Source organism: Phyllopteryx taeniolatus, chromosome 18 (genome assembly GCF_024500385.1).
Source record: "Phyllopteryx taeniolatus isolate TA_2022b chromosome 18, UOR_Ptae_1.2, whole genome shotgun sequence".
NCBI classification, from domain to species: Eukaryota; Metazoa; Chordata; class Actinopteri; order Syngnathiformes; family Syngnathidae; genus Phyllopteryx; species Phyllopteryx taeniolatus.
Window position 1 is genome coordinate 4,103,207 of NC_084519.1, and position 25,120 is coordinate 4,128,326.

Here is a 25,120-nt window from a genome sequence, read left to right on the forward strand (position 1 = left end):
TGACACACCCTTGCATGTTTTAGGTGCGCCAAGATAAAGGTAGATAGTCGACAATGTAATAGATCCTATTTCATGGTGGTTAGAATGTTCACTGCTTACTAAATCTGACTGAGAGCTTATATAATGATTGGAGTAGTTGGTTTGTTCATTATGTTAATCGACACGAACCAGGATGCAGAAGGGAATTCAATATCATTATATTAAAAATTGGTACTTGAAATGGAAACGCTAACATAGATTGAAATGACTGCCATCCGTCCGGAACGACTGCCAGCCTGAACTGGTCGCCAGCCAATCGCAGGTGACATACAAACAAACAATCATTCAGAGTCACATGCACACCTCAGGGCAATTTAGAGTCTTCAATTGACGTACCACACGTTTTTGGGATGTGGGGGGAAACCGGAGTACCCGGAGAAAGACTCACGCAGGCACGGGGGAGAACATGCAAACTCCACACAGGATTTGAACCCGCGTCCTCGGAACTGTGAGGCGGATGTGCGAACCAGTCGTCACCGTGCCACCTTGAAATGAATAAATTAAAATTAATATTACTGCAAATAATAATACCATACCAAATCACCGGTTTTATATTTCTGCAGCTGGGTGCATTCCCTGTAATTGTTCATTTGTGTAGATTAAACCTACTCAGTTGCTATCTGTTGGCCTAATCTACCTTTGATTAGTTGTTCTATTTACATCAGGCTATCTAATGTTTTTCCAGCTTTTAATAGTCATTGAATGCTACCTATTCCCTTTTAGCCCATATATATGATTTTTAACCCAAACTGTTCGTTGCTACAGTTCAAATTGTATAAAGCATGTTCTTTTATATTAGATCGCAGACAATAAAGAGGAAAGCCAAGTTTTGCCACATTGCGTTTTATTAAACCAAGTGTTAATAACCTTGGGTAATGAACATTTGTGCAGAACACTGAGAAAAAAATTTGTCTGATTGACACACACACAATTAAACTACGATTGTGGTTGAGTTGAACAAAAATGCATTCATCATAGTAAGCTATCGTTACATGTAGACATGTCCTCTTTCAGAAGTGGTTGTATTAGTCCTGTGGTTGGGAACCCATGATCTAAAAGATAAACACTCAAGTATGTTAGCTATTTCTTTGGCTTTTTGTGTGTGGTCACCACAATAAGGTACTAGTGATGCCAAGGGGGGAATTTTTTTTTTTTTGACAAAGACCACACAACAGCAAACTAAACATATTGTAACATCAAACAATACATTGCTTTTGAGTTGATGATGACAGTCTGACCTTTCAAATACAATTTGTCCTATAGGAAATTGAATGAATAAATATTTTGCACTCTATCCAAGGCTGACCAGTCTACCAGATTGAATTGCTTTTGACTTGAGAGCTTCTATAAGTTAACACAGTACAACAGCACTTATTACCACCAAAATTTGTTGTGGCCCGTCTCAGCCACTGTACCGCACGTATACAAACGTTCATACTCACATTCACACCCAAGGGCCATTTTGAGTTTTCAATGAACCTACCACACGTTTTTTTGGAATGTGGGAAGAAATGAGAGTACTCAAAGAAAACCCGCGCAAGTACAGCGAGAACATGCAAACTCCACACAAGAAGGCTGCAGCCCGGATTCGAACCTCCAACCTCAGAAATGTGAAGCGGATGTGCTAACCACTATACACTGTGATGCTATGACTGCTTATTTTTGTCAAATAATACTGAACACGACTGAGGTTAGCATGTTGGTGTGGCCCTCCACAACATTCCAGTTTTTCATGGTCCAAAATCCCACTTAAAAAAAAAAATAAAAAAATAGGAAAACTCCAATGCTACCTTTTATTTTTTTGGTGGGCAATTGATGAATTATTATTATTATTATTATTTTTTTTTTAATGGATTCTCTAAAATTCATCAAACATATATGGCAGTTGGTTTTATACAGCAACAAAGTCACTGTTACTTTTAGCTCGCTCCGCTTGGATTCCTACAGCAGCAGCAGCAGCAATGATTCATTGAGGAAAACTTTAGTGAGTCTTCTGCAAGTCTGCAGTGCAATAAGCCAAATATTTCTTCCTTGAATCTGCTGTGAAACATTTGGGATATGTCAAATTAACATCGACACGCCTGGAACTATGTTGTGATACTTAGCATTTAGTTGCTGGTTTTCATATCACTTGTTTGCCGACTCTAGTTATACACACACACACACACACAAACACACGACTTAACTGTCACGGTCTTTCTGACCCTGCAGTTGTTTCTGTTTGTGCCTCATTGTTACAAGTGCTGTCAAAATGCAACACAGGAACAGGGCGGGGAAGGATATACAGGCACACCACAGCTGCCTCTCCCCAAATGCCTCCACCACTGTATCCCTCTGCCTGACATAGTCCTGGAAGAGAGCCTCAAGTTGAAACAGTGTGCACATAGACAAAAACACGTGAAATATCTGATGACCTTGGCCCAGAAAGTCACAGCGGCCTGGGAAGAAGCGCTCGGGTATGGGGCAAGAGAAGAAGATGGCGCTCAAAAGGAAAGAGGCTATCTGGAGGGCATGGAAAGGCAGCGAGGGCTCCTCCAACCAGGTCGAAGTTGAAAGCCGGTGAATCACAGGACTGATGCCCAGCACGTACGCGAGAGCGGTGGGGATCAGCTGACAGATTTTACGACCCACGGGATACGGCCGCCGATATCTGGACTTGGCGAAACAACAGCCAGCGCAGGAAAGCCACCCCAAAAAAGCAGCGCCGGGCAGGAACAGGGAGCCGACGCAGCTGTCTCTCCACGCTGGCTCGGATGTGTAAAAATAATGTCCGAGGGAACATCCGTACTGATAAACAGCCACACCCACGTAGTCCATGAAAAAGAAGAAATAGTGTGCGTGCTCAGAATGAGATTGAAAGAGGTGAGCTGCCGCACTGAGGAACAAATATGTAAGCGAAGACACAAAAAAGAGGCATAAAGGCAGAAAGGCTGCAGCAAAGGTGTACCCCAGGGTGCCTATGTTAGCCCACCACCGGCGTACAAGCACGAGAGCCGCCAGCAAGTGAGTCCACACATTGAGGGATTCGTAGCTTATATTACTGCCTTCCCAATATTAACCTATCATACATCATTCCTTTACCTTTACCTACACTCATACTTTTCCTAAAACAATCATTTTTTACATATATATTAACCTACCTTTTTTTCGTCCTACTTTCCTTTCTTAATAACACCTTTTTCACTAATTTTATATTTTACTAATCTTATCTAATTTAATTAATCTCCTCTACTCATCCTACCTATATTACAAATCTAATATCCTAATTAATCCACATCCATTCCCATTCTTCCCCCCCATTAATCCCCACCCCCACCCCCCAACTCCCCCCCCCCCCAATTCACCTTAACCCAACCCCCATACAAACCCCATCTTTTCCCAAAACCACACTTAAACCATTCACAACCCCTCCCCCCATCACCTCCACCCCCTTACACTACCTTCCACCTCACCATCCCTTCTTTATTCAACAAAATCCTACACAACCACCCTCCAATTTCCTCCTCAATTTACACAATCAATCCTTCTTTCCTTTTTTCTCTCATATATATTATGCCTCACCCCACCCCAGACTCACAATTACCAACTAGCCAACACTATTTCCCCACCTCTAGATTGCTTCCTGTTCCCACCCCCCTCCCATGATCTACCTCGGCCCCCCCCCCCCCACCGCTTTCCATTTGTGCCCCCCCCCCCCAGGGGTCCGTTTTTCTTGTTGCCCTCAATATACTCTTTCAAGAAGTAAATACAGAAGACCTTCGTTGCCCTCCATTATGCTTTTTGACATCTCATTCTGACTGATGTGGTAAATGAAGCCTGGTTTTTTTTTTTTGGGGGGTGGCAAAATACTGTTTACAGTATTTACTGTATGTATGGACTTTGGAAAAACAGTTAAGTTACAGCTGTTAAAATGTCCAGTGTGTTGGGTATAGTCTCATTTGTATCATCATATTATATTTATAAGAAATCACATATCTATTTATGGCAGTGAGGCATAGTGACAGACAGAACAAACACATGCTCTTCTATTTGATGGCGGGAAGTACATACAGTAATTCATGTATCCACTTTTTGTGACATTTTTCAATTGTAAAATATGTGCCTTGGCTCCATAAAGGTTGGAAATCACTGAACCCGAGCATAATTGATGTAGAAAACAGATGGATGAATGGCAAAGTAACCAAATGCATGACCCTTTATCATAACAGGTTGTAACCCCTCACTTGCTTTCTGGATTGATAACTTAAACTTGAAACAATATGAACTCAATTCCATTTTTTGGTTTGACGAAGAATTTATGAATGGGATTGAAGAGCAAAGGAAGGCTGGCCAGCAAGTCGACTGCACGAGGCATTCCCAAGCCAGGATAACCAACAACAAAACATTCTTATTCCAACAATAAACAACAGTCGCAAGTCACAATAGCAGCGACATTCCTTCACCAAAGAAGATATGCAGACAAACCTGGGAGCATCACAGATAAGCACAAAATGATGTAGACTACTGATGCCAATAAGGTTCATGCACCTGTGGAATTGTCAAAACTTTTCAATTGTTGCTGATGCAAAGTAACATTGGACATACTTTCTACAAGCCAACCGAGCTGCATAGTAACAAACGCATGGCCTATACAAGTATACAGCGTGACCTAAATATGAAGCAATCCCAAACCACTCAGAAACACTTGATTTTCGCCGTGACGAAACTGAACGATTGAGCTGAGCGCACCTGTGTGTGGATGGAACCCGTTTGCCCACCCCTGGAGCAGCACGTCTCTGCAAGCATAAAACTACTCTTGCTCGCCTCTCACAGGAGCTGCACAGCCTGGAAACATGATGACGTGATGTGGAAGTTTGATTTGGGAGAGGAAGGGAAAAGGGTTACAACACAGCTGAGTTGGAAGTTTGTGGGCGGAGTTCAAGTGGTCAGGAACGCCCCCCCCCCATTTAATTTTGCCTTCACTGATAATAATGCCTGCGATTGGCTGGCAGTTCAGGGTGGATGGATGGATGGATGGATGGATGATAATAATGCTCAATTTAGATAAACACTGCCAGGGAGGTATTGCAACATGCATATTCATTTGGTTCTGCACTATATTATGTGAGTTACTGCCAATATTTTGGTTACGTTCTCTTATCAAATGAGTTATTAGACACAGCGCTCACTATTAAACAGTGAAGTTCTACACCAATGCACACATAAGACCCAATATGAAACTAATACTCATAATTAAGTGGGTGTGGTGACGACACAAAGTGGTCAACCAATAAACGAATTCACTACATTACCCATAAGCCCTGTAGGGGCGGAGACATGAAGTATTTCCCCAGCCATTGAGCTAAGGCATTTAGTTTACATTGGAAAAAAATCTCAGGGCATATCACCGAACAAAAATAGAATAATAATAATAATGATAATAATAATAATAACACTACATTTTGTAAGTAGAGTTCAGTTGTATTTAACTTTTAAATACAATACCTTAATTACATATAATCTTTTCAAACAGTTTGTTTTCATTTATTTAGGTAGAATTTTTATATGTAGGACTGTTTCATTGAATATTTTTTTAAGTATCGTCATTTTCCTATATTTAAGCTAAGAATTAATGCTCAAATTCATTTTTGATGAATTTAAACTGTAATTTCATGTTAGTCATTAATGGTACTTTAAAACCAAATTCGTTTTTAGATGGTACTTGGTGTAAAAGATATGACAACCACTGTTATAGCTATAGTATATTCCAGAACATTTATTTGTACATTTTCTACCAAATCAATCCATTCCGTTAATCGTGTTATAATGTCAAGAATATAGCAAATTTGGTCCGTAGCTGGGCTTCTCCCATAGCGTCATAGATCCAGTCTGAAAATGTGGAAAAAATGTACGTCGCCATCTGCTGGACAACAGAGACATTGTCTGATTTCAAGTTGCACTTCTCCAGTAGGGGGTCTCTTCCTGCTTTATTTTCGCGGGAGTTCTTCGAGGGGCTGGGTCACGTGGACATACAAAGCCCTCTCATTGGCACAGCTACAATGTCACGCGGCGAAGGAGGCAACGCTTCGACCAATCGCGTGTTACGTTCCTCTTTGCGTCGGGAAGCCGTGGCGCGAAAAGTCTTCATTGTGTGGGCAGGCTACACAAGCTTGCACATCTATCCGAGTTGTGTCGCCTTCATTCGTTTTGTTTGTTTTTTTGTACACAAACTCTTACATTATGGATACCGACGTTGTAGACGACCGGTTGATGAGGGAGGCGCAGAGGGATTACCTGGACTTCCTGGATGATGATGTAAATTTCATTATACTACGAATTGTTTGTTAAACACATGCGGTCCCAACCCAAAGAAATCACTTGAGCACGTATTACTGTATCTCTTCTATTACCAGGCCACAAATAATACCATGCCGTATCTTATACTGTCTATATTGTTGTCTGGAAATGTTTTTTTGTGATGAAATTGAAGTGTGCATTTATTCTTTTTCAAAAAAATCAATTTCAGCAAGATCAGGGCATTTACCAGAGCAAAGTCCGCGACATGATCAGCGAGAATAAGTCTCGTCTCATCGTCAACATGAACGACCTGAGGAGACGCAACGACGCGAGGGCTGCAAAGTGAGCAAACCTCTTGAAATGCGACAAACAAAAAGCAGATGTGGTATCACAAAAACTGTCAGCTTGTTGTGTGTGTGTGTGTGTGTGTGTGTGTGTTTGATTGGGTGTCACATACACATAATTAGGGACTTTGTTAGTTGTACACAACCTATCAGAGGGTCCAATTCGACACATTGATGGAAAGAACACATTGACTGCCATTTGTCATTAAAATTAACTTGTTGCTAGTTTTGTCCACCGGAGGGCGCACTTGTGACCACTTAAATGACATTGTGAAATTGGCTGTTACTCAGGATTTGTTTTTTTCCCCCCATGCACTGCCACAACTTGTACGTGTTTTGAGGTTTACTTTTACAAAGCAGGGGGACAACTGCAGTGTCATTCTGAACAGTTCCCACTTTAGTTTGTGTGGTGTAACATAAATGAATGTGAATGTTTTCCAACTGTAAAGGTAAATTATGTGCACCAAAAATTAGGAATTGCTATTTATAGCTTATTATGCCACAAATATACAGGTCTGGCGCTCTTCAGATCAAACTCGGGTGAATGTGGCCCCTGAACTAAAAGGTCAAGCTTTAATCCACTAATGGTATTAAAAGGGTCTTTTAAAGACATTTTTGACAATTCTACTCTTCCAACTCTGTATGGGGAATCATCTTTTCATGTTACACCGTGTCTTCGTCCAATGTAGGATGAAAGTTAGGAAGAGCAAAATGAATTTGAAAAGAAATTGTCCGACAATGACCTCACAAATGATCCTTCCAATTGTATTGTCAATGTTGCACAACAATTAAAAGCGGTTAAAATGGATCTGACAGAGGAAAGTGAAAAACAAGGTGCTTTACGTGAATTGGAAACAGAAACATTTCAAAGATGCCTTAGATCAAGGGTGTCAAACTCATTGTAGTTCAGGGGCCGCATAAAACCTAAATTGATGTCAAAGGGGCAGGCCACGAAAATCTCAACATACCTCATATAATAATAAACTAATTTTTTCCCCCTTTGTTTCGAATGCAAAACAAATCAATTAGGAAAAGGTGTATATTTAATTTTTATTTTTTTTAAATAATTTCACAATTTTTTTCCTTCAGTTTGTCATCTACAATGTGTGCATAATAACTGATCACAGTGATTTTATTTTCAGGCACAAAACTTTAAGTCACAAGTATTTGGAACAGTAAAATATAGTAGTGCACTTTAAAACTTGTGAAGACATAGGAATTATTACATTCCATTTTTTTTGCAGGAGCATAATACTTCCCAAAGTTATTCTTAGTCCCCACCGCCACGATGTCTTCTGTATTTTGTCACTTTCAAATTCATCCTGCGGGCCGGATTGTACCCCCTCCCTGGCCGGTTTTGACCTGTGGACCAAATGTTTGACACCTCTGCCTTAGATATTGTGTTTTAGGTATGGTTATAAAAATATGATATAATACAATATATTACTGTAGATATTCTCCTAGGAAGATATAAAATATAGTATAAATATGAAGACTAAGGCTTGTATCTTAGAGATGTAAAATATAATAGCGCACTCAGTATATGACCGTTGTTTGATGCTGTCTGTAAATATGTTACTGTATGGTGACTGAATAAAAATACTACTACTAATAATAAGAGTGCAAGTAGAGGAATTTAGGAGGTTTTTATAATCCAAGTCACAAATGTATTAAGTTAAAACTGAAGTGGTGCCCTGAGCTGGGATAGACTACATCTCAGCCTAAACCCTGAGGAGGACAAGCGTTAAAAGAAAATGGCGAGATGGCTTGTAGTTTGCAGTGGTGTAGAACTGAACTGCAACATGTATACACTGTAGTGTTGAATTAGTTAGTAAATCGGTTTTAGATGAATGGACGAAGACATCATTTCAAAATCTTTGAGAAACTATTTCCACAAGAGTGGAAGCTGCATTCAGTCCGAATTGAATTGATTTGAGTTTCCCTTCATATGTGTGTAATGGAAGTGTTCCAACACTAATGCTTACAAGCTAGGATGTCAGCTGGCTCAGTGTTCCGCGCTGTCTTCCAGGTTGATGAGCAATGCGTTTGAAGAGCTGATGGCCTTCCAGCTGGCCCTGAAGGACTCGGTGGCCTCGGTGGACGCCACCTACGCCAAACAGCACGAGGAGTTCCACATCGGCCTGGAGGGAAGCTTCGGCTCCAAGCACGTCACCCCCAGGACGCTCACCTCAAGGCTGCTGGGCAGCATGGTCTGTGTGGAGGGCATCATCACCAAGTGTGAGTATGTTTGTGACGTCGTTGTCAAGTTTGAAGCATACAATGGAAATACATTTTAAAAAATATAACATCGCCTTGATTTGCCTCAGGTTCTCTTGTGCGCCCCAAAGTTGTGCGCAGCGTCCACTACTGCCCTGCCACCAACAAGACCATGGAGAGGAAGTACACAGACATGACTTCTTTGGACGCTTTCCCTTCCAGTGCCATCTACCCCACCAAGGTAACTAAACACGTGCACGTTTTTGGTCTTTTTAAGATGGGCAAACATAAACCGATCGCCAATCAACATCTTAACTGATTTCTAATGTGTGAGAGGGCCAAAAAAAATAAAAATAAATCAAGTATGCCTACTGCTCTTACAGTGTGTGGTGTACTCGAAATGAAAAAACAAAACACAAACACAGCACCCCACGGTTAAGCTTCTTCCCTTTTGTGTCTTTCCTAACAGGACGAAGAAAACAACCCTCTGGAAACAGAGTTTGGCCTGTCCATCTACAAGGACCACCAGACCATCACGGTGCAGGAGATGCCGGAGAAAGCCCCCGCGGGCCAGTTGCCTCGCTCTGTGGACATCATTTTGGACGATGACCTAGTGGACGTGGTTAAACCAGGAGACCGAGTGCAGGTCATCGGAACGTACCGCTGCCTGCCGGGAAAGAAGGGAGGCTTCACTTCTGGAACATTCAGGTGAAACTGGATCTAATTTTCTTTGCTAACACTATTATGGGGACCAATTTCTTACTTTGAAACATTTTCATGGTCATACGGACTTTACGGCATTAGGCATTTATTTACTCTTAATTTACTTTTTTGTTTAAATTCTTTTTATTCCCCCCCCCCCCCCCCCCCTCTCAGGACCATCATGATCGCATGTCACGTCAAACAGCTGAGCAAGGAAGCGTCCCCGTCCTTCAATGCTGACGACATCAGCAAAATTAGAAACTTCTGTCGCAGTCGTTCTGTCGTGAGTTTGCACTGTTGCTACGAACCACTCGAAATGAGAAACGTTTGTTAGCCGACTTAGGCTACGCTCACAGTGCAGGTCAATTCGGTTTTGTTTTGATTTATTTTTCGCCCATATGTTGCCCATACGATTCTACAGTTTGTCGTGGTAGTTTTGGGGGGAAATTTTCACCGTCAATTTGCTATTGTGAGAGGCCTAAACACATATAATATGTTGAGAGCGAGAGCAATGGATAAGACAAAATATTATACAAGCAGGATAAAAAAAAAGTAAAAATTTTTTTGTGAAAACTGTTAATAATCTGCAATGTTGCGGGACCATGAAGCAAGAACCATGATACAGCGGAAGATTACTGTATCTGTATTCCGTGATAATAAGTTGCAGGGACTCATTGTTCCCGGGTGGAGACTTATTGTTTCCATGGCATGCAGTGTATGCATCCCGGTACGCCGATAGTCTCGAGTGTGAAATGATCTACGATACAGTAGGCCTTGCTTTAGCATAAATGTTTAGAACTAGTTCTGTATCAACAAGGAAAACCAATTGGAATCTTCAGTGAGGATGCTCTCTACAGTGGGACGATATGGTGTAGTTTGCCTCCCTTAACATGCTCGTCTTTCTGTTGCCATGCAGAACGTGTTTGATCAGCTGTCTCGCTCGCTGGCCCCAAGCATCCACGGCCATGAGTACATCAAAAAGGCAATTCTCTGCATGCTGCTTGGTGGTGTGGAGAAGGTCCTGGAAAACGGCTCACGCATCAGAGGAGACATTAACATCCTGCTCATTGGTACGAGATCTAGCCTTGCTTCACTAGCGTACATGCATAGCTTTTATTTAAATTCATTAATAAATTTTTTTTAGACATTCTAACCAGATTCAGATGTAGAAAATGTTTCTCCCCCCCCCCCCCCCCCCCCACACACACACACACACACGATGAGGGAAAAATATCACCGTGTTCCTATTGCTCTACAGTGTGTGTTCTACCCGTTGACCATCATTTGTTTTTTTATCACTTCTTTTGTGTGACCAAGACTGACCCGTGAGGGGCAGCATGGTGCCTGAAAATACAAAGAGTAGTAGAGCAAGCGAGGCTAATTGTCAGCTTACTTGGTAACTACGTTGCGGTTGCAAACTTGTCATTTTTATTGAGGTGAACGACTTTGCGTGTGTTCGGTGACATTGCAGGAAAAACTCGACACAACCATTTGCTCCTCTCAGTTAGAAGCGTGCCGCAATTTGAAGGGTAAATACTTGAGAGAGAAAGTAGAGCATTCTTATCTAGCCTTGGTGCATTCATCCTTTTTCAAACTGAGTTGACTTTGGTTTTTAGAGTGAGTTTGCCAATTTATTTTGATGGAAAATGCATTTTTTTTTTTTTGGGGGGGTAATATGAGGTATTTTTCAGGTGCGAGAATAAAAAAAGAAGACGGGTATTGTGCACAAAAAAAAAGTATTCAAGTATTCCACATATTGCTTAAATCTGTGACATTCATTGTCAAAGAAATTCCAATTTCTCCTAACCTTGCTGTTTGCTTTGCTGTACATTGCTGCTACATTACATTTGAACCCATTCGGTCAGATTGTCAACACATTATGTCAAGGATCTTGCGTGCCATACAACTGGCAAAACCGAAGTAGATTTCAAAAGTAATTTTTTTCCCCTTCAATTTGTATTTGTTCCTTTTCATTCACTATAACGTCCTTGGTGTGCTCTCCGCTTCCGTTGTACAATCTGTTTATTCCTCAAAAGCTCAAGTAAAAATGACCGAATGTGCATTCATGTCTTTCAGGTGACCCTTCCGTTGCCAAGTCTCAGCTTCTGCGTTATGTTCTCCACACCGCACCCAGAGCCATCCCCACCACTGGGCGGGGCTCCACTGGGGTGGGGCTGACCGCTGCCGTCACCACCGACCAGGAAACTGGTAGGAAATCATGTGCTGTATATTCCTTCTTGTCCAATCAGATCGCTTAATCTTTCCATCCGCCCCAAGGGGAGCGGCGTCTGGAGGCCGGCGCCATGGTGCTGGCCGACCGCGGCGTGGTATGCATCGACGAGTTCGACAAGATGTCCGATATGGACCGCACCGCCATCCACGAGGTCATGGAGCAGGGTCGAGTCACCATCGCCAAAGCCGGCATCCACGCCCGCCTGAACGCCCGCTGCTCCGTTCTGGCGGCCGCTAACCCCGTCTATGGCAGAGTGCGTTGCAGGAAGAAGCTCACGGCACCACCCGGTACTTGACGTGCTAACCGTGTGCCCTTTTGTGCCTGTAGTACGACCAGTACAAAACCCCCATGGAGAACATCGGACTGCAGGACTCTTTGCTGTCACGTTTCGACCTCCTCTTCATCGTGCTGGATCAGATGGACCCGGAGCAGGACCGGGAGATCTCGGACCACGTCCTCAGGATGCACCGCTACCGTGACCCCCGTGAGCAGGAGGGCACAGGTACTGTGGCTCATCTTCATCCAGAAATTCAACAGTTTGATTTGAGATGTCACTGATTTTCTTTTTTAATATGATGATTTTTTTTTAGCGATGGCTCTGGGTGGCTCAGTCGACGTCCTAGCTACAGACGACCCGGACGCTATCGCACAGGAGCACGAAGAGCTGCAGGTCTACGAGAAACACAACAACCTACTGCACGGAAACAAAAAAAAGAGGTATACCCGCCACCTGCCATGACGCTGACAAAAACAAATACAGTGGACTCGGGCTGCAAAAATATTGCTCGTTCCACATCCCAAAAACATGCCCGTAGGTGTGAAGGTGAGTGCGAATGGTTGTTTGTTTACATGTGGCCTGCAATGGAAAATGGATGGATGGAATGTTGTCCAAAGTAAAAGCAGTTGTTTGCAAAGGTTTTATTTTGATTAAACACAAAGATAATCAGATTGCTTTCATTGAGCACTACAGAAATCTGACAATATTTCCTGTTAGAGGCTGAAATGAGCTTGCAGATATGCCACCTCTCAAATGAAGGGGGGGGGGAATCCACAGTGCACTTTCACTGTTTGTTGAACGGACTTCAGCTGATTGAGCTGATGTTACTTGCTTTGCCACACCCCTTTTAAGGCACACGTACAACACTACAGTTGTTGTACCTTTGGGTTTGTCCCAATGTAGAGTAATTACACTGTATAAAACCATTTTCTTTACATTCTTTTTTTATTTTATTTATTTTTTTACACAATAGCAGTGCTTTTTTTTCATTATTTTTAAAAATGGTGTCTTTAATCCACCAACTCCGAAATGCCACATCAATTCATTATAATGCGGAAAATTAACTTGATATACAAATAAATTGAGTAAGGCGCTTGATCAGGGAAGAATAAAATGCTTAAATCAAGGTACTGGTGTATGTGAATGCTGAAACGAGCAAAAGTTTTATGCAGCTAATGTATTAACCTAAATGTTAGTCCTCCAGTTATTGTATCCTGTATTTATCTGCCACAGATTTTAGGAGGTAAAACATAGATCACATCTTTTTATTTGGCTAACCTTCCAGTCATGTTTTTTTTTTTTTTTTTTTTTAATGGTACTTGATCTCAGCATGGGCCAAACTTTGTACAGGGGCTCCTCGGTTTACACCAGTCCCGACATGCGGCGTTTCGAGCTTACAAACGGCGCGGAATGAATTAGTTTGCTTGTTGGCGTAATAATACGTCGCCAGGTGGCACAGGAAGGCAGACTCGGTTTTATAGTCGTACTTACTGTTTTAATTTTTTTTAATTTTTATGTAGTTATAACTTTTTTCTTGTCAATGTTATGTCGTTTGACAATGGACAGTTTCACTTCAGCTGACCTAATTGGAAGACAGTTGTGTTTTTGAAAAATATTTACGGTAGAGCATTGAATCACTGGAAATGTACAAATCAATTAAAGCTGGAGACCACGATTTCTGTCGCCCCCTTACTGTGCGCCACGAACTGGGCCACTGCGGGAATGTATATGGTAGACTCCATTAAAAGAAAATCAAATACTGACTGATACTGCAAAATGTTAGAGGAGCTGACAAGCTTAATCAGCAATTGTGTCATCTCCTTTAGTCGTGCCTTGGGTTAAAATTACTTTTTTGAAACAAAAAAAGTTGTGGATGGCAGGTTTAAGTTGCTCTAATATCACTGCGAACAACCAAGGAACCTTTCAGCAACCTCGACCCCAGCCATAGAAGGGGCCCACCCTGATCAGAGTCCCCAGATTATGCTTCCTCGTTGTTGAGTAAACAATCACATCTAATCTTTATTTTTATTTTTTTTTGCCATTTTGGTCTTAAGTCTCTTAGCAGTCACATTTGTGTCTCAAGTCGTTGGATGGATGGCTTGATGTGACGCATTCCGAATGTTTCAGAGACAAGATCGTGAGCAAGGAATTCATGAGGAAGTACATCCATATTGCCAAGGGGGTGACGCCGGTGCTGACGGAGGAGGCGGCCAATCACATCGCAGAAGAGTACTCGAGGCTGAGGAGTCAGGAGCAGCTCGGCGCAGATATTGCCAGGGTGAGCAGGGATGCGCACATGCACTCCTTTTTATAAAAGTAAAGCATATGCTGTAATCTTCTACACCAGTCGTTCTCAAACTTCTTACGCTAAGTACTACCCCCCCCCCCCCAAAAAAAAAGTACCACTATAATGACCACCATTAAAATACAGGAGTGTACTAGACCACCATTAAAATACAGGAGTGTAGTAGACCTAAATATTTAGAAAAAAATGGTTTTATTCCTGAAGTTATATTACAAGAAAATGACAATTTTCCAAGAATAAAGTCAGTCTTGCATGAAAAATGTCAAATTACCCAAATGATAATATTACGAGAAACAAAAACTGATAAAACCAAGATGTGATGCTATGGGGAAAAATGCCACCCCCAACGTTTACTGGTATAAAGTCGAAATATCACGAGAAAAAAATGATCAAAGACTGAATACTACAAGAAATGTCAAAACATTTTACAATAAGAGGATAAAGTTATTACATGAAAAAAAAGTTGTAATTTACATAAAAATAAAAAACATGTAATTTGATGGTAATAAAGTCAGTTATAGAAAAACTCCAGAATTTTAGCCAATAAATTGTACCTAAAAAGTAACGATTCAATGAAAATGTGTTGCGAATAAAAGGTCAGCAAGGAGCTCGGCAGCCTTGTTTAAATGTTGCCTCTGCCTCAGACGTCCCCAGTGACGGCCCGAACGCTCGAGACTCTGATCCGTCTGTCCACGGCTCACGCCAAGGCGCGCATGAGCAAAGTGGTGGAGATGGAGGACTCCGAGGTTGCGGTTGAGCTCGTCCAGTTCGCCTACTTTAAGAAGGTTTGTGTTGATGAAGTGAGCACGGAGAGCAAGTTGGAATGCTTGAACAGCAGGTGACAAATGAGTGCTTTTCGCGCAGGTTCTCGAGAAAGAGAAGAAGCGTTCCAGAAAGGAGCATGCTTCTGGATCGGATGATGAGGAGGGGGACGTAGAAGAGGAAACATCTACACAGCAGTCGCAGAGATCTCAGAGAAAGAGGTATACATGAATACCAGTATTTTGACACGCTAGTTCGAGAATTCATCTTTTCGGGCGCAACAATAACCTGTGTGTCCTGAAGGGGGCGCCGTGGGTCTCAGAGCAGCGAGCCCTACAGTCCCTACGACTTCAGTGAAGAGCAGGATGTGCCTGAGAGTAAGACATTTATCGCACTCGTTTGTTCATATTCTCACCGCAAATGGATTTTCAGTGGTTACTTCATTAACTTGCTGACACAATTTTTCTACATGTGCACTGTACTGAGATCAAAGACAATACCTAGAACAAAAAAAACAAAACAAAAATCTACTTTTAAAACTGTTCCAAAAGTAATCTCTATTACAATAGCACATTTGCAACTACGGTGAAACCCCCTTTTAACGCAATGCAAATTTTCCAGACCCACCCTCTATAGGTGAAAATGCTACTGTATAGTTTGAGTTGTAGTTTTAACCCCCTCCCACACACTTGATAGTCATTTAAACTTATTGAAACACACTTAAAAGTATTCCGTAGCGCCTGTTCTAAGTCGCTTGGGTCAAGAAATGGGAGAAAGTTGGCCCAGACTTCCCTCTCCCCACCCACTTCGTCCAGCTCTTCCGCGGGGATCCCGACACGTTCCCAGGCCAGCCGAAAGACGTAGTCTAGCCTGTGTGTCCTGGGTCGTCCCCGGGGTCTCCTCCCAGTGGGATGTCCCCGGAACACCTCACCCGGGAGGCATCCCCAGCCACCTCATCTGGCTCCTCTCGATGTGGAAGAGCAAGCGGCTCTACTCTGAGATCCTCCCGGATAACCGAGCTCCTCACCCAATCTCTAAGGGAGAGCCCGGACACCCCGCGGAGGAAATTCATTTCGGCCGCTTGTATCAGAGATCTTGTTCTTACGGTCACGACCCACAGCTCGTGACCATAGGTGAGGGTAGATATGTAGATCGACCGGTAAATTGAGAGCTTCTCCTGAGAGTTGGAGATCACGGCTAGATTTAGCCAACAGAACCACTACATCTGCAAAAAGCAGAGACTGAATACTGAAGCCACCAAACCGGACCCCCTCTCCGCCTCGGCTGCGCCTTGAAATTCTGTCCATAAATGTTATGAACAGAATCGGCGACAAAGGGCAGCCTTGGCGGAGTCCAACCCTCACCGGAAACGAGTCTGACTTACTGCCTGATATGCGGACAAAATTCTGACACTGGTCGTACAGGGACCGAACAGCCCGTATCAGGGGGTTCGGTACCCCATACTCCCGAAGCACCCCCCACAGGCCTCCCCGAGGGACACGGTCGAACGCCTAGTCCAAGTCCACAAAACACATGTAGACTGGTTGGGCAAACTCCCATGCACCCTCGAGGACCCTGCCAAGGATGTAGAGCTGGTCAGCTGTTCCACGGCCAGGACGAAAACCACACTGCTCCTCCTGAATCTGAGATTTGACTTCCTGATGGACCCTCCTCTCCAGCACCCCTGAATAGACCTTCCCAGGGAGGCTGAGGAGTGTGATTCCCCCTTGTAGTTGGAACACACCCTCTGGTCCCCCTTCTTATAAAGGGGGACCACCACCCCGGTCTGCCAATCCAGAGGCACTGTCCCCGATGTCCACGCGATGTTGCAGAGGCGTGTCAACCAGGACAGACCCACAACATCCAGAGGCTTTACGAACTCCGGGCGAATCTCATCCACCCCCGGGGGCCCTGCCACCGAGGAGCTTTTTAACCACCGTGGTTCCATGCAGCGTAAATTGTTTCTGGTCGGTGCAAATATGCTTCAGTTAATATTTTTTTATTCCCTCGAGGCATACATTTTTGTGCTGACCAATTTTTTGTGGTCTCTTTTTTTATTTATTTATTTATTTTATGTATTTTTTTTACCTTTCTTTACCCCCCTCTACCGCAGAGCCCTTTTTGCAAGTCTCACATTGTCATTGTGCTCTTCAGTACAGGCTGCCACTGTGAAAAAAGCCAAGTCCAAGCCGGTGGAGGAGGAAAAAATGGACGCCTCCTCACTGGCTGACGGCGCTGAGCTCTCTCCTGAAAGGTGGGCATCTAATTTCCACATTTTGAAACATAACATTAACTCCCAAAGAACAGGTCATTATTTTAGTTTTGATTTTCTCCCACTAGGCTGAAGGAGTTCAAGTCGTCCCTGTTCGCCGTGTTCCAATCTGCTCACGCTCAGTCGGTCAAGATGCCGGCCCTGATGGACGGCGTCAACAAAGAGTGTCAGGTGCCATTCACGGAGGCGGAGGTCCGCGCCGCATTGACTCGCATGCAGGACGACAACCAGGTCATGGTGGCTGATGACATCATCTTCCTCATCTGAGAGGAGGTGAAAGGTCATCTGACAATTCCGTTCCATGGACTTCAAAAGAATCACTGTACATTTTATAGGGTTTTCTCCATCTTTTTACAGTTTTACATGCAACTCATACTTTTTGCAGTTACAGTCATTGAAATTATGAGTCATTCTGCATCTGTGTATCTATTAAACTGTAATAATGGTTACATACATTGTTATACATTGTCATACATTATCTGGAGTCAAAAACATGTTCCTACAAATTCTGTAAATAGAGTAGAAGCAATTTGTAAAACGTATATGACAGTACTTGTTACAAAAATAAAATACTTTGGTGCACCATGACTGGGTTGTTACAGTGAAATGCTATTCCAATATTGTACATAAGATAAGCATTATAGTTTTGTTTTGTTTTTATGGCTAAGACAGCCATAAAATTAGCCTAACCACAAGCAACCAAATCATTTTGGGGGGGGGGGGGCTGAAGCCCCCTAACAATAGGCCTAGCGACGCCACTGCCAGGATGCACCCCGCATCTCACCCAAAATGAGCTGCGATACGCTCCAACTCACCCGCGACCCCGGTGCTATCGAAGATACTGTGGATCAACGGGTCCGCTCGCTATCCCAGAATGCTTTGTGTTTGATCAAGTCTCCCAAACCAAGTCAATCAAGTCATATTGTGCTTTCCCATTATCAGCGATTGCTATTCTGATATCAACCTCCTTGGCCCATTCATCAAATATAGTGTTCTTGTAATACAGTTTTTATTTTTAATAGTGTTCAATGTTGATGGAGGAGCATTGGCATGTTGACCTTCCCTCTCCGAAGTAGTGTACTGTGTCCTTAACTGCACAACTTCTTTCTTAATCTTTAAAAGTACAGTAAATGTTAAAACCAAATACAATTTTACCATTAAACATTCTCTGAATTTGTTTGACCTGATGACCCATGCAGATAATATAATAATCATGGGTGATATTGATATTCATATGAATTCCCCAACTGAACCACTTAACACTTTTTTTAATTTTTTTTTATTTGGGGACAAAAATTGATACTTTGTTTCACACAGCTAATACATGAACCCGCCCATAATAATAATTTATATTTGGTTCTCCCATATTCCTTCCATTTTCCTATATGTGGGCCTCAAGGGAAAATATTTGGACATCTCCATGCTAAAACGATCTCATGCCTACTGTACAACTTCTTGGCACTTTTGTGCAATACAAAATTGTTCATTTCCTGGCCAAATTTTGAGTTCAAGTGAAACTTCATTAGCTTTGATGTGATCTTTTAGCTGGAAATGATTCAAAACAGTGACAAAAAGAAGTTCTGTTAAGAGATTAATTGGGATGACGGAGGCGAGAACATGGAAATTCCGCACGGGAGGTTCCCGAGCCGATTTTTGAACCCAGAACCTTTTGACTGTGAGGCACACGTGCGACTATTCCACCGATATCTACATCTACACCTACATCTTTATATAATTTGAATCGTTCTTGACTCAGCAACTTAAGCTTATCGAGATCATCTCATTGCACTGCTCCCTTTTACAGCTTCCTCTGTTTCGAGATGCACTGATAATTATGTCATTTTGTCTTTGAACTAGTTCTGCTGATTCATTACCACAACCGCAACATACTTTAGCGGTAGCGTGTGGACGAAGTTGCTGTTGCGATGGAGGAAGAACAAACAAAGTTTAATCTTGTTAGTACATCAAGTGAGTGTCTTTAAAATGTGTGTGTGTGTGAGGTGGGGGGTGGGGGGGGGGCAGCTAATGAAAGCAGAAAAGTACTGTAGAAACTTTATAGACACATCTGCTGTGAAGTTGGATGTCATGATCAGGTTCGTGGTGAGTCAAACGTTTTTTTGTTTTCTTCTCTCTATTATCTTCTTGTTATGGAGCCCCAATCGAAAAATGAGAAAGCTCATTTTTGATGATATTTTTCAGTTAAGAGTTGTGTTGCTGCTGGGCCTGGCTCCTGTGCTGCACGCCACCAGTGGGGGCCCAGTGGACAAAGTCCGCGGGGACCGTAGAGGTGGACTTAAGAGAAGGATAGTGAGACTGGTGGTGGAAAATGTGTTGCATGGATCAGGTGATCTGATGGTCACCACTTCTGCCCCAAATATTGCCAGCATGTCTCTCTCACCCTGGACTTACAAGTGAGGGAAACACATTTATTCAAAATCATTCAAGAAAGGGAGAAATGATTCTGATTCTGATTCTGATTCTGATTCTGAATGGAAAAGAAAGAAGCAAGTCTCTTCCGGCTTCATCCAATGTACATGTTTGAATAGAAACAGGAAAAACTATGAAGTAGAGATTATTTTGTGAGAAGATTGTTCAAATATAAAAATGATAAAAGAAGTATTATTATAAAGTATTTTCATTCTGCCCCTTAATTATATTATTATATCACTAGCAGTACTCGAATGTAATACAAAGCCCCACCGATATGGATTTTAATTTTTTTGGAGGCGAATGCTAATATTTGGCAAAATAAAATTCCGATAAACAATTCATCGACCGATTAATTTAAGAACTATATAATTGATCAACTAACTCGGTTCCTTAAACGCTTACAACAATAAAGATATGAATTATAGGCAGAACATTTGACAGTTTTTCAATACTTTGTCCTTTACTATTAAACTTAATATATAGAGACAAATTGGTTGTTTGAATGTCATTAATATTTGCCTGATGTTGTAATGTATTAATGTGTAAAATAAATAAATAAATCGGCAAAAAAATTTGCCGATTTTTGCCTCTTTGAAAAGGGTTAATATCGGCCGATTCATCGGTCAGGCCCTACTGTCAACTATTAGACAATATAATAATAATAATAATCATAATAATTTGTATAACTAAATACATAGAACATTATTAAAATTCTGAATGATAAATGAGATGTATGAATAGTGAAATAGATTGAAAACTGCAACCATGTACAGTATATGCTCCAGGTCTGCCCCATGTTGTATTCTTTTCTCCAGCGAGTCCTGTGTGGCATCTCGTCTCCCTCGGGTGCTCTCCAGTGCGCGCTGCCTGACTTCTGCTTGTCTCAGCCACCCAAGTGGAGGGGAGGATGCGACCTTGGAGGTCAAACCTATAAAGCAGCAGGTCCTGGTTCTGCACAGGTGGGCAATTGTGTGTGTGGTGCACACGGGAGACTGTAGATATAGTATTCATTTGACAGCATTTTGCTCCAACTTACTGCAGAGTCCAAAACCAAAGGCCAAATACCAACGCGAGGAAGAAGAGGAGGATGAAGTTCAGACTGCAAATGCAGACGATCACAGTGGGCTGTACATGCATAAGGCGCAGTGTTTGACCTTTTTTTTTTTTGGTGCTCTTTTTGTGCGAGATGAACAAGCATTTCTGAACGTTAGTATGAGTAGAAAACGTCACCTTTGAGCCCTTAGTAGTAAGAAATTGTGGATTAAAATACAGTAGCATAAGATTGAGTACCGTTTTTGTGTTTTGTCCCCTCACAGTTATTCCATTGTAACTTACTTTTAAGTAGTAGTAAAAATAGATGGACAGGTATCAACATGCATTTGTGAGGGCTGGAAGATGAATGGAATATGCTAAACAAAACTCACTGCAGCAGTTGCTGTTGTGTTTAGGTTTGTGTGGGCATTTCGACATTCACTCACTAGAAGTACTACTTTATTCTTATATTTTAGCCACCGGAAGCGGTAAGCGTATATATTTTCGTGGCTCAAACACGAAGGAATGTGGAAGCATAAGAAAGTTGCGAGCAGGAAGTAGCATCCATTTTTCAGGTTGTAGTAATGGTGTTTGATGGAGAGTTGACATTTGAGTGGGCCGTGGTTTCCGCACATTCAAGCCTACCGCGTTTGAGAGCGGAAGCAACGTCTTGATTTTTCACGATTTGGAGGCCTCATTTTATCTAATTTGCAGTTGTTTTTAATCATTCAAATTATGAACTGTCTGCCAAATTTAAGTGGGAAACGTTTGCTGATCAATTTGTATTGCGTGAGTACTCTCTGGCAGGTAAATTGCATGCCTCGCTGAGGACAAGCAGAACTATTCTTTCACTTTGTGCTCCGCATTTCAGGCAGTATGTCAATGAGCAATTTCTCATTTTATTTTATCTTCATAAAAAAAAAAAAACAACCCTGTGGATATCTGGAACAAAAAGTAGCTTCTAACAAAGACTTGAGATGATCTCCTGTGGTGGTCTTCCACTTAGCACGAAAAATAAGTTTCAGTGTTTGATGCAAGCTTTCCACGTGGAGCTGTTGCGGGATAGTGTAAGATCTGGCACACTTTCGGCGGGACATGCCAGCTTTTGCCGAAGTTCCGCAGCACATGGCGTACCGACGTCTGCGTCACCAACCTGGCAAATGCAGAAACATAACATAAAAGTTGTCAATAGCTTCACTTTCTCATCCGATTGAATGAGAAACTGTGTCCAAACTTTTGACTGGCAGTTTTTTGGGAGTATTCATAAAAAAAACAAAAAAAAAAAACAACAACAAACAAAAAACCAGCTAGATGATAAAGTATGAAGTCAGGGAAAGTCAGATGTTTCATGATTTTGGGGTGGCCGGCAGACCAGTTTCCCCCTAGAATAGCTCCAACCCTGCACTGAGCAGCAGCAGAATCACACGTCCACATTCAGAAGCAAAATTAAGCGGACCTCGACACGGAGCAGAAAGTAATGCAAACACGTTGCTTTTCATGCTATTTGCTGCTGCAACTGAATTATTGTTATTCATCGGGTCGTTATGAATGGAAATTGTGTTACTATTTAATAAGAGACGATACTCTTCACAAATGTCATTCGTTACACTCATTATTTCCAGTACGCTGAACGTACAAAAATAAATCAAACACTGATCTTGTAGCTCGCGTCAATGATAGAAGGTCAACTCACGACATTCTGAGCCGGATACGATGTCACAAGCTGACAAAGCATGGAACTTTGGAAGCCCAGGAACAAGATGTCCTCTCCTCTGAGGGATGCGACAGCCAGTTGGTGGGATGCCAGGTCGCGAAAGTTCTTGCTTGCCTTTGCAAAGACATTTTAGCATTCATTCGATATCCTTGATATCCGGCTCAAGCTGCATTTACTCGTACGCTCTTTGTCCTCATTGGTAAGACAATTTGCCGCAATAGTAGAACAAGTGTGTCTTACTAGTAAGGTTTTTGCACTGCTAGCCACTTTGGCCTACTAGTACACAATTAAGCCTTACTGGTATTATTAGCTACTGTATGTGTCATACACTAGTAGCCTCTTATCAAGGCTATTTTATTTATGGCACAAGAAGTACAAGTGGCATACAGTTACCAACTAATGCACAGTTTTGCCTACTAGTCCTACTACTTTGCTAAAGTTGTCTTACAAGTGAGGACAATGAGCATACTAGTATCCATCCATCCATTTTCTGAGCCGCTTCTCCTCACTAGGGTCGCGGGCGTGCCGGAGCCTATCCCAGCTGTCATCGGGCAGGAGGCGGGGTACACCCTGAACTGGTTGCCAGCCAATCGCAGGGCACATAGAAACTAACAACCATTCGCACTCACAGTCATGCCTACGGGCAATTTAGAGTCTCCAATTAATGCATGTTTTTGGGATGTGGGAGGAAACCGGAGTGCCCGGAGAAAACCCACGCAGGCACGGGGAGAACATGCAAACTCCACACAGGCGGGGACGGGGATTGAACCCCGCACCTCAGAACTGTGAGGCTGACGCTCTAACCAGTCGGCCACCGTGCCGCTGCATACTAGTATATGTACCTTAAACTGGATATCAAGGATACTGAATAAATACTCTAATGGCCTTCTTGAACTTTGGCATACTAGTAGGAAAACCTCCAGTATGGTACTAGTGAGGCAAAACTACTAGTAGGCATTTTGGTTGTATTTGAAGTGTCCATGAGGCTACCAGTGCATGATACATGCCTAATAGTTGGGCCTAGTAGTGTTACTAGCAGAGCACAGTATCATACTGGTAAGGTTTAATTGCGTAGGCCTATTATAGGTGCCCTAGCTGTTTTACGGGTGCGCTGAATTGTCTTACGAGTGAGGATCAAGCGCATACTAGGACATGGACCTTAAAGTGCATATCAAGGATATTGAATAAAAATGGCCTTCCATCATTACCACTTCCAAATCTACATCTACCTTGGTAACTCTGACAAATATCAAACACAGCGACTGTAAAACCTCAAAACCGGTCTGGTGGTAGCCGTGGCCGTGACATACGACTGTCAGCTTCTTCGTGGCTGCATGGGGCCAGGATGCGGAGATTAGTATTGTCCTTGTTTTGTCTTTTTCGTTCGTTTTAGGTGATATTACGCGACTTACTTACAGAAGGAGTCGCACTATACCCCATGCAGCTTTGGTCTTATCTGATCACTATTTAATTCACGTAATACCAACGTACAGGCACACAGATTGGAGTCCTTATACTTCATTAAATTAACTACAACCTGATGACCCCAGTGCGTCATGGAGGAGATGTGGAGAGGAAAGAGAGTTGGCATTTGAAAGTAAAGTGAAGCAAAAGAGATGACTAAATGGGACTCGAACCATTCTTTCTCCGTGTGTGTTACTCGCCAAGAGTCGCCAATGCGGACAAACTATCGGCTATTGGAGAACTACAGTTGCGTCTTTACTTTAAAACTCAGTTTGTAGAGAGTGATATGCACGATGTGGTCACGATATCTTTTATTCTGGCGCCCTTATATTGTGGAAACATGTGCTGCGGTCTTGGCAAGTCCACATTTCAAATTGTTTTGGGAAATCATGGACATCGTGTGCTCCGGGCCAAAAAGGAAAAGGACCATCTGGACTGTTATCAGCTCAAAGTTCAAAAGCCAGCATCTGTGATGGTATGGGTGTGTGTTAGTGCTCATGGGATGAGTAACTTGTACATCTGTGAAAGCACCATTAATGTACACAGGTATTTACAGATTTTGGAGCAACATGTGCTGCCATCCAAGCAGCATCTTTTAGGGATGTCCTGCTTATTTTAGCATGACAATGCCAAGCCCCATTCTGTATGTGTTACAGCAGCGTGGCTTCCGAGTAAAAGAGTGTCAGTACGAGCCTGGCCTGCGTCGATTCTTTTTCTTCTTTGTTTTATTTATTAACCTTTAAGTACATTAACAGCACCTATTGTACCGGAGTGAGGATCAGTAATAAGGCAAGCAATAAAACTTAGTAAGAAAAACAATCAGAAACAAACACACACAATAAAAATGCCTTGCTAGACCTATATCCTACTCATTAATCTTTTTTTTTCTTTTTAATCAGTATTTAACAGAATTTTGATTGTTGCTGCAGCCCCAAGAAAATTCAATTTCTTTTTTGCATTGTTGTCAATGTTCTTCTTTCGTTTAAACTGTATAAGCCCTGTATTCATTCCATCAGCACATAGCAAACAATCTCATACTGGCTACGTACACTC

The 25,120-nt window shown here is 42.3% G+C and overlaps 3 protein-coding genes across 3 annotated transcripts; 2 read left to right on the forward strand and 1 right to left on the reverse strand.

Moving 5' to 3' along the window:
- Nucleotides 1-866: 866 nt before the first annotated feature.
- On the reverse strand, nucleotides 867-3,811 carry paqr8 (progestin and adipoQ receptor family member VIII). Its single transcript, XM_061754902.1, has 2 exons — nucleotides 3,796-3,811; nucleotides 867-3,083 (listed from the first exon to the last, which is right to left on the reverse strand). Exons 1-2 carry the CDS (start codon nucleotides 3,809-3,811, stop codon nucleotides 2,221-2,223), a joined length of 879 nt encoding a protein of 292 aa, XP_061610886.1. The 3' UTR covers nucleotides 867-2,220.
- A 2,308-nt stretch (nucleotides 3,812-6,119) lies between these two features.
- mcm3 (minichromosome maintenance complex component 3) lies at nucleotides 6,120-18,015 on the forward strand. The gene is made up of 17 exons (XM_061754750.1): nucleotides 6,120-6,333; nucleotides 6,545-6,657; nucleotides 8,689-8,897; nucleotides 8,987-9,117; nucleotides 9,346-9,584; nucleotides 9,753-9,861; nucleotides 10,495-10,648; nucleotides 11,655-11,786; nucleotides 11,856-12,064; nucleotides 12,139-12,313; nucleotides 12,402-12,528; nucleotides 14,216-14,366; nucleotides 15,038-15,178; nucleotides 15,258-15,376; nucleotides 15,459-15,532; nucleotides 17,310-17,409; nucleotides 17,496-18,015. The coding sequence occupies exons 1-17, from the start codon at nucleotides 6,259-6,261 to the stop codon at nucleotides 17,692-17,694; spliced, it is 2,457 nt and encodes an 818-aa protein (XP_061610734.1). The 5' UTR covers nucleotides 6,120-6,258; the 3' UTR covers nucleotides 17,695-18,015.
- A 1,430-nt stretch (nucleotides 18,016-19,445) lies between these two features.
- Nucleotides 19,446-21,108, forward strand: il17a/f3 (interleukin 17a/f3). Its single transcript, XM_061754673.1, has 4 exons — nucleotides 19,446-19,527; nucleotides 19,627-19,838; nucleotides 20,673-20,816; nucleotides 20,899-21,108. The coding sequence occupies exons 1-4, from the start codon at nucleotides 19,453-19,455 to the stop codon at nucleotides 21,008-21,010; spliced, it is 543 nt and encodes a 180-aa protein (XP_061610657.1). The 5' UTR covers nucleotides 19,446-19,452; the 3' UTR covers nucleotides 21,011-21,108.
- Nucleotides 21,109-25,120: the final 4,012 nt, after the last annotated feature.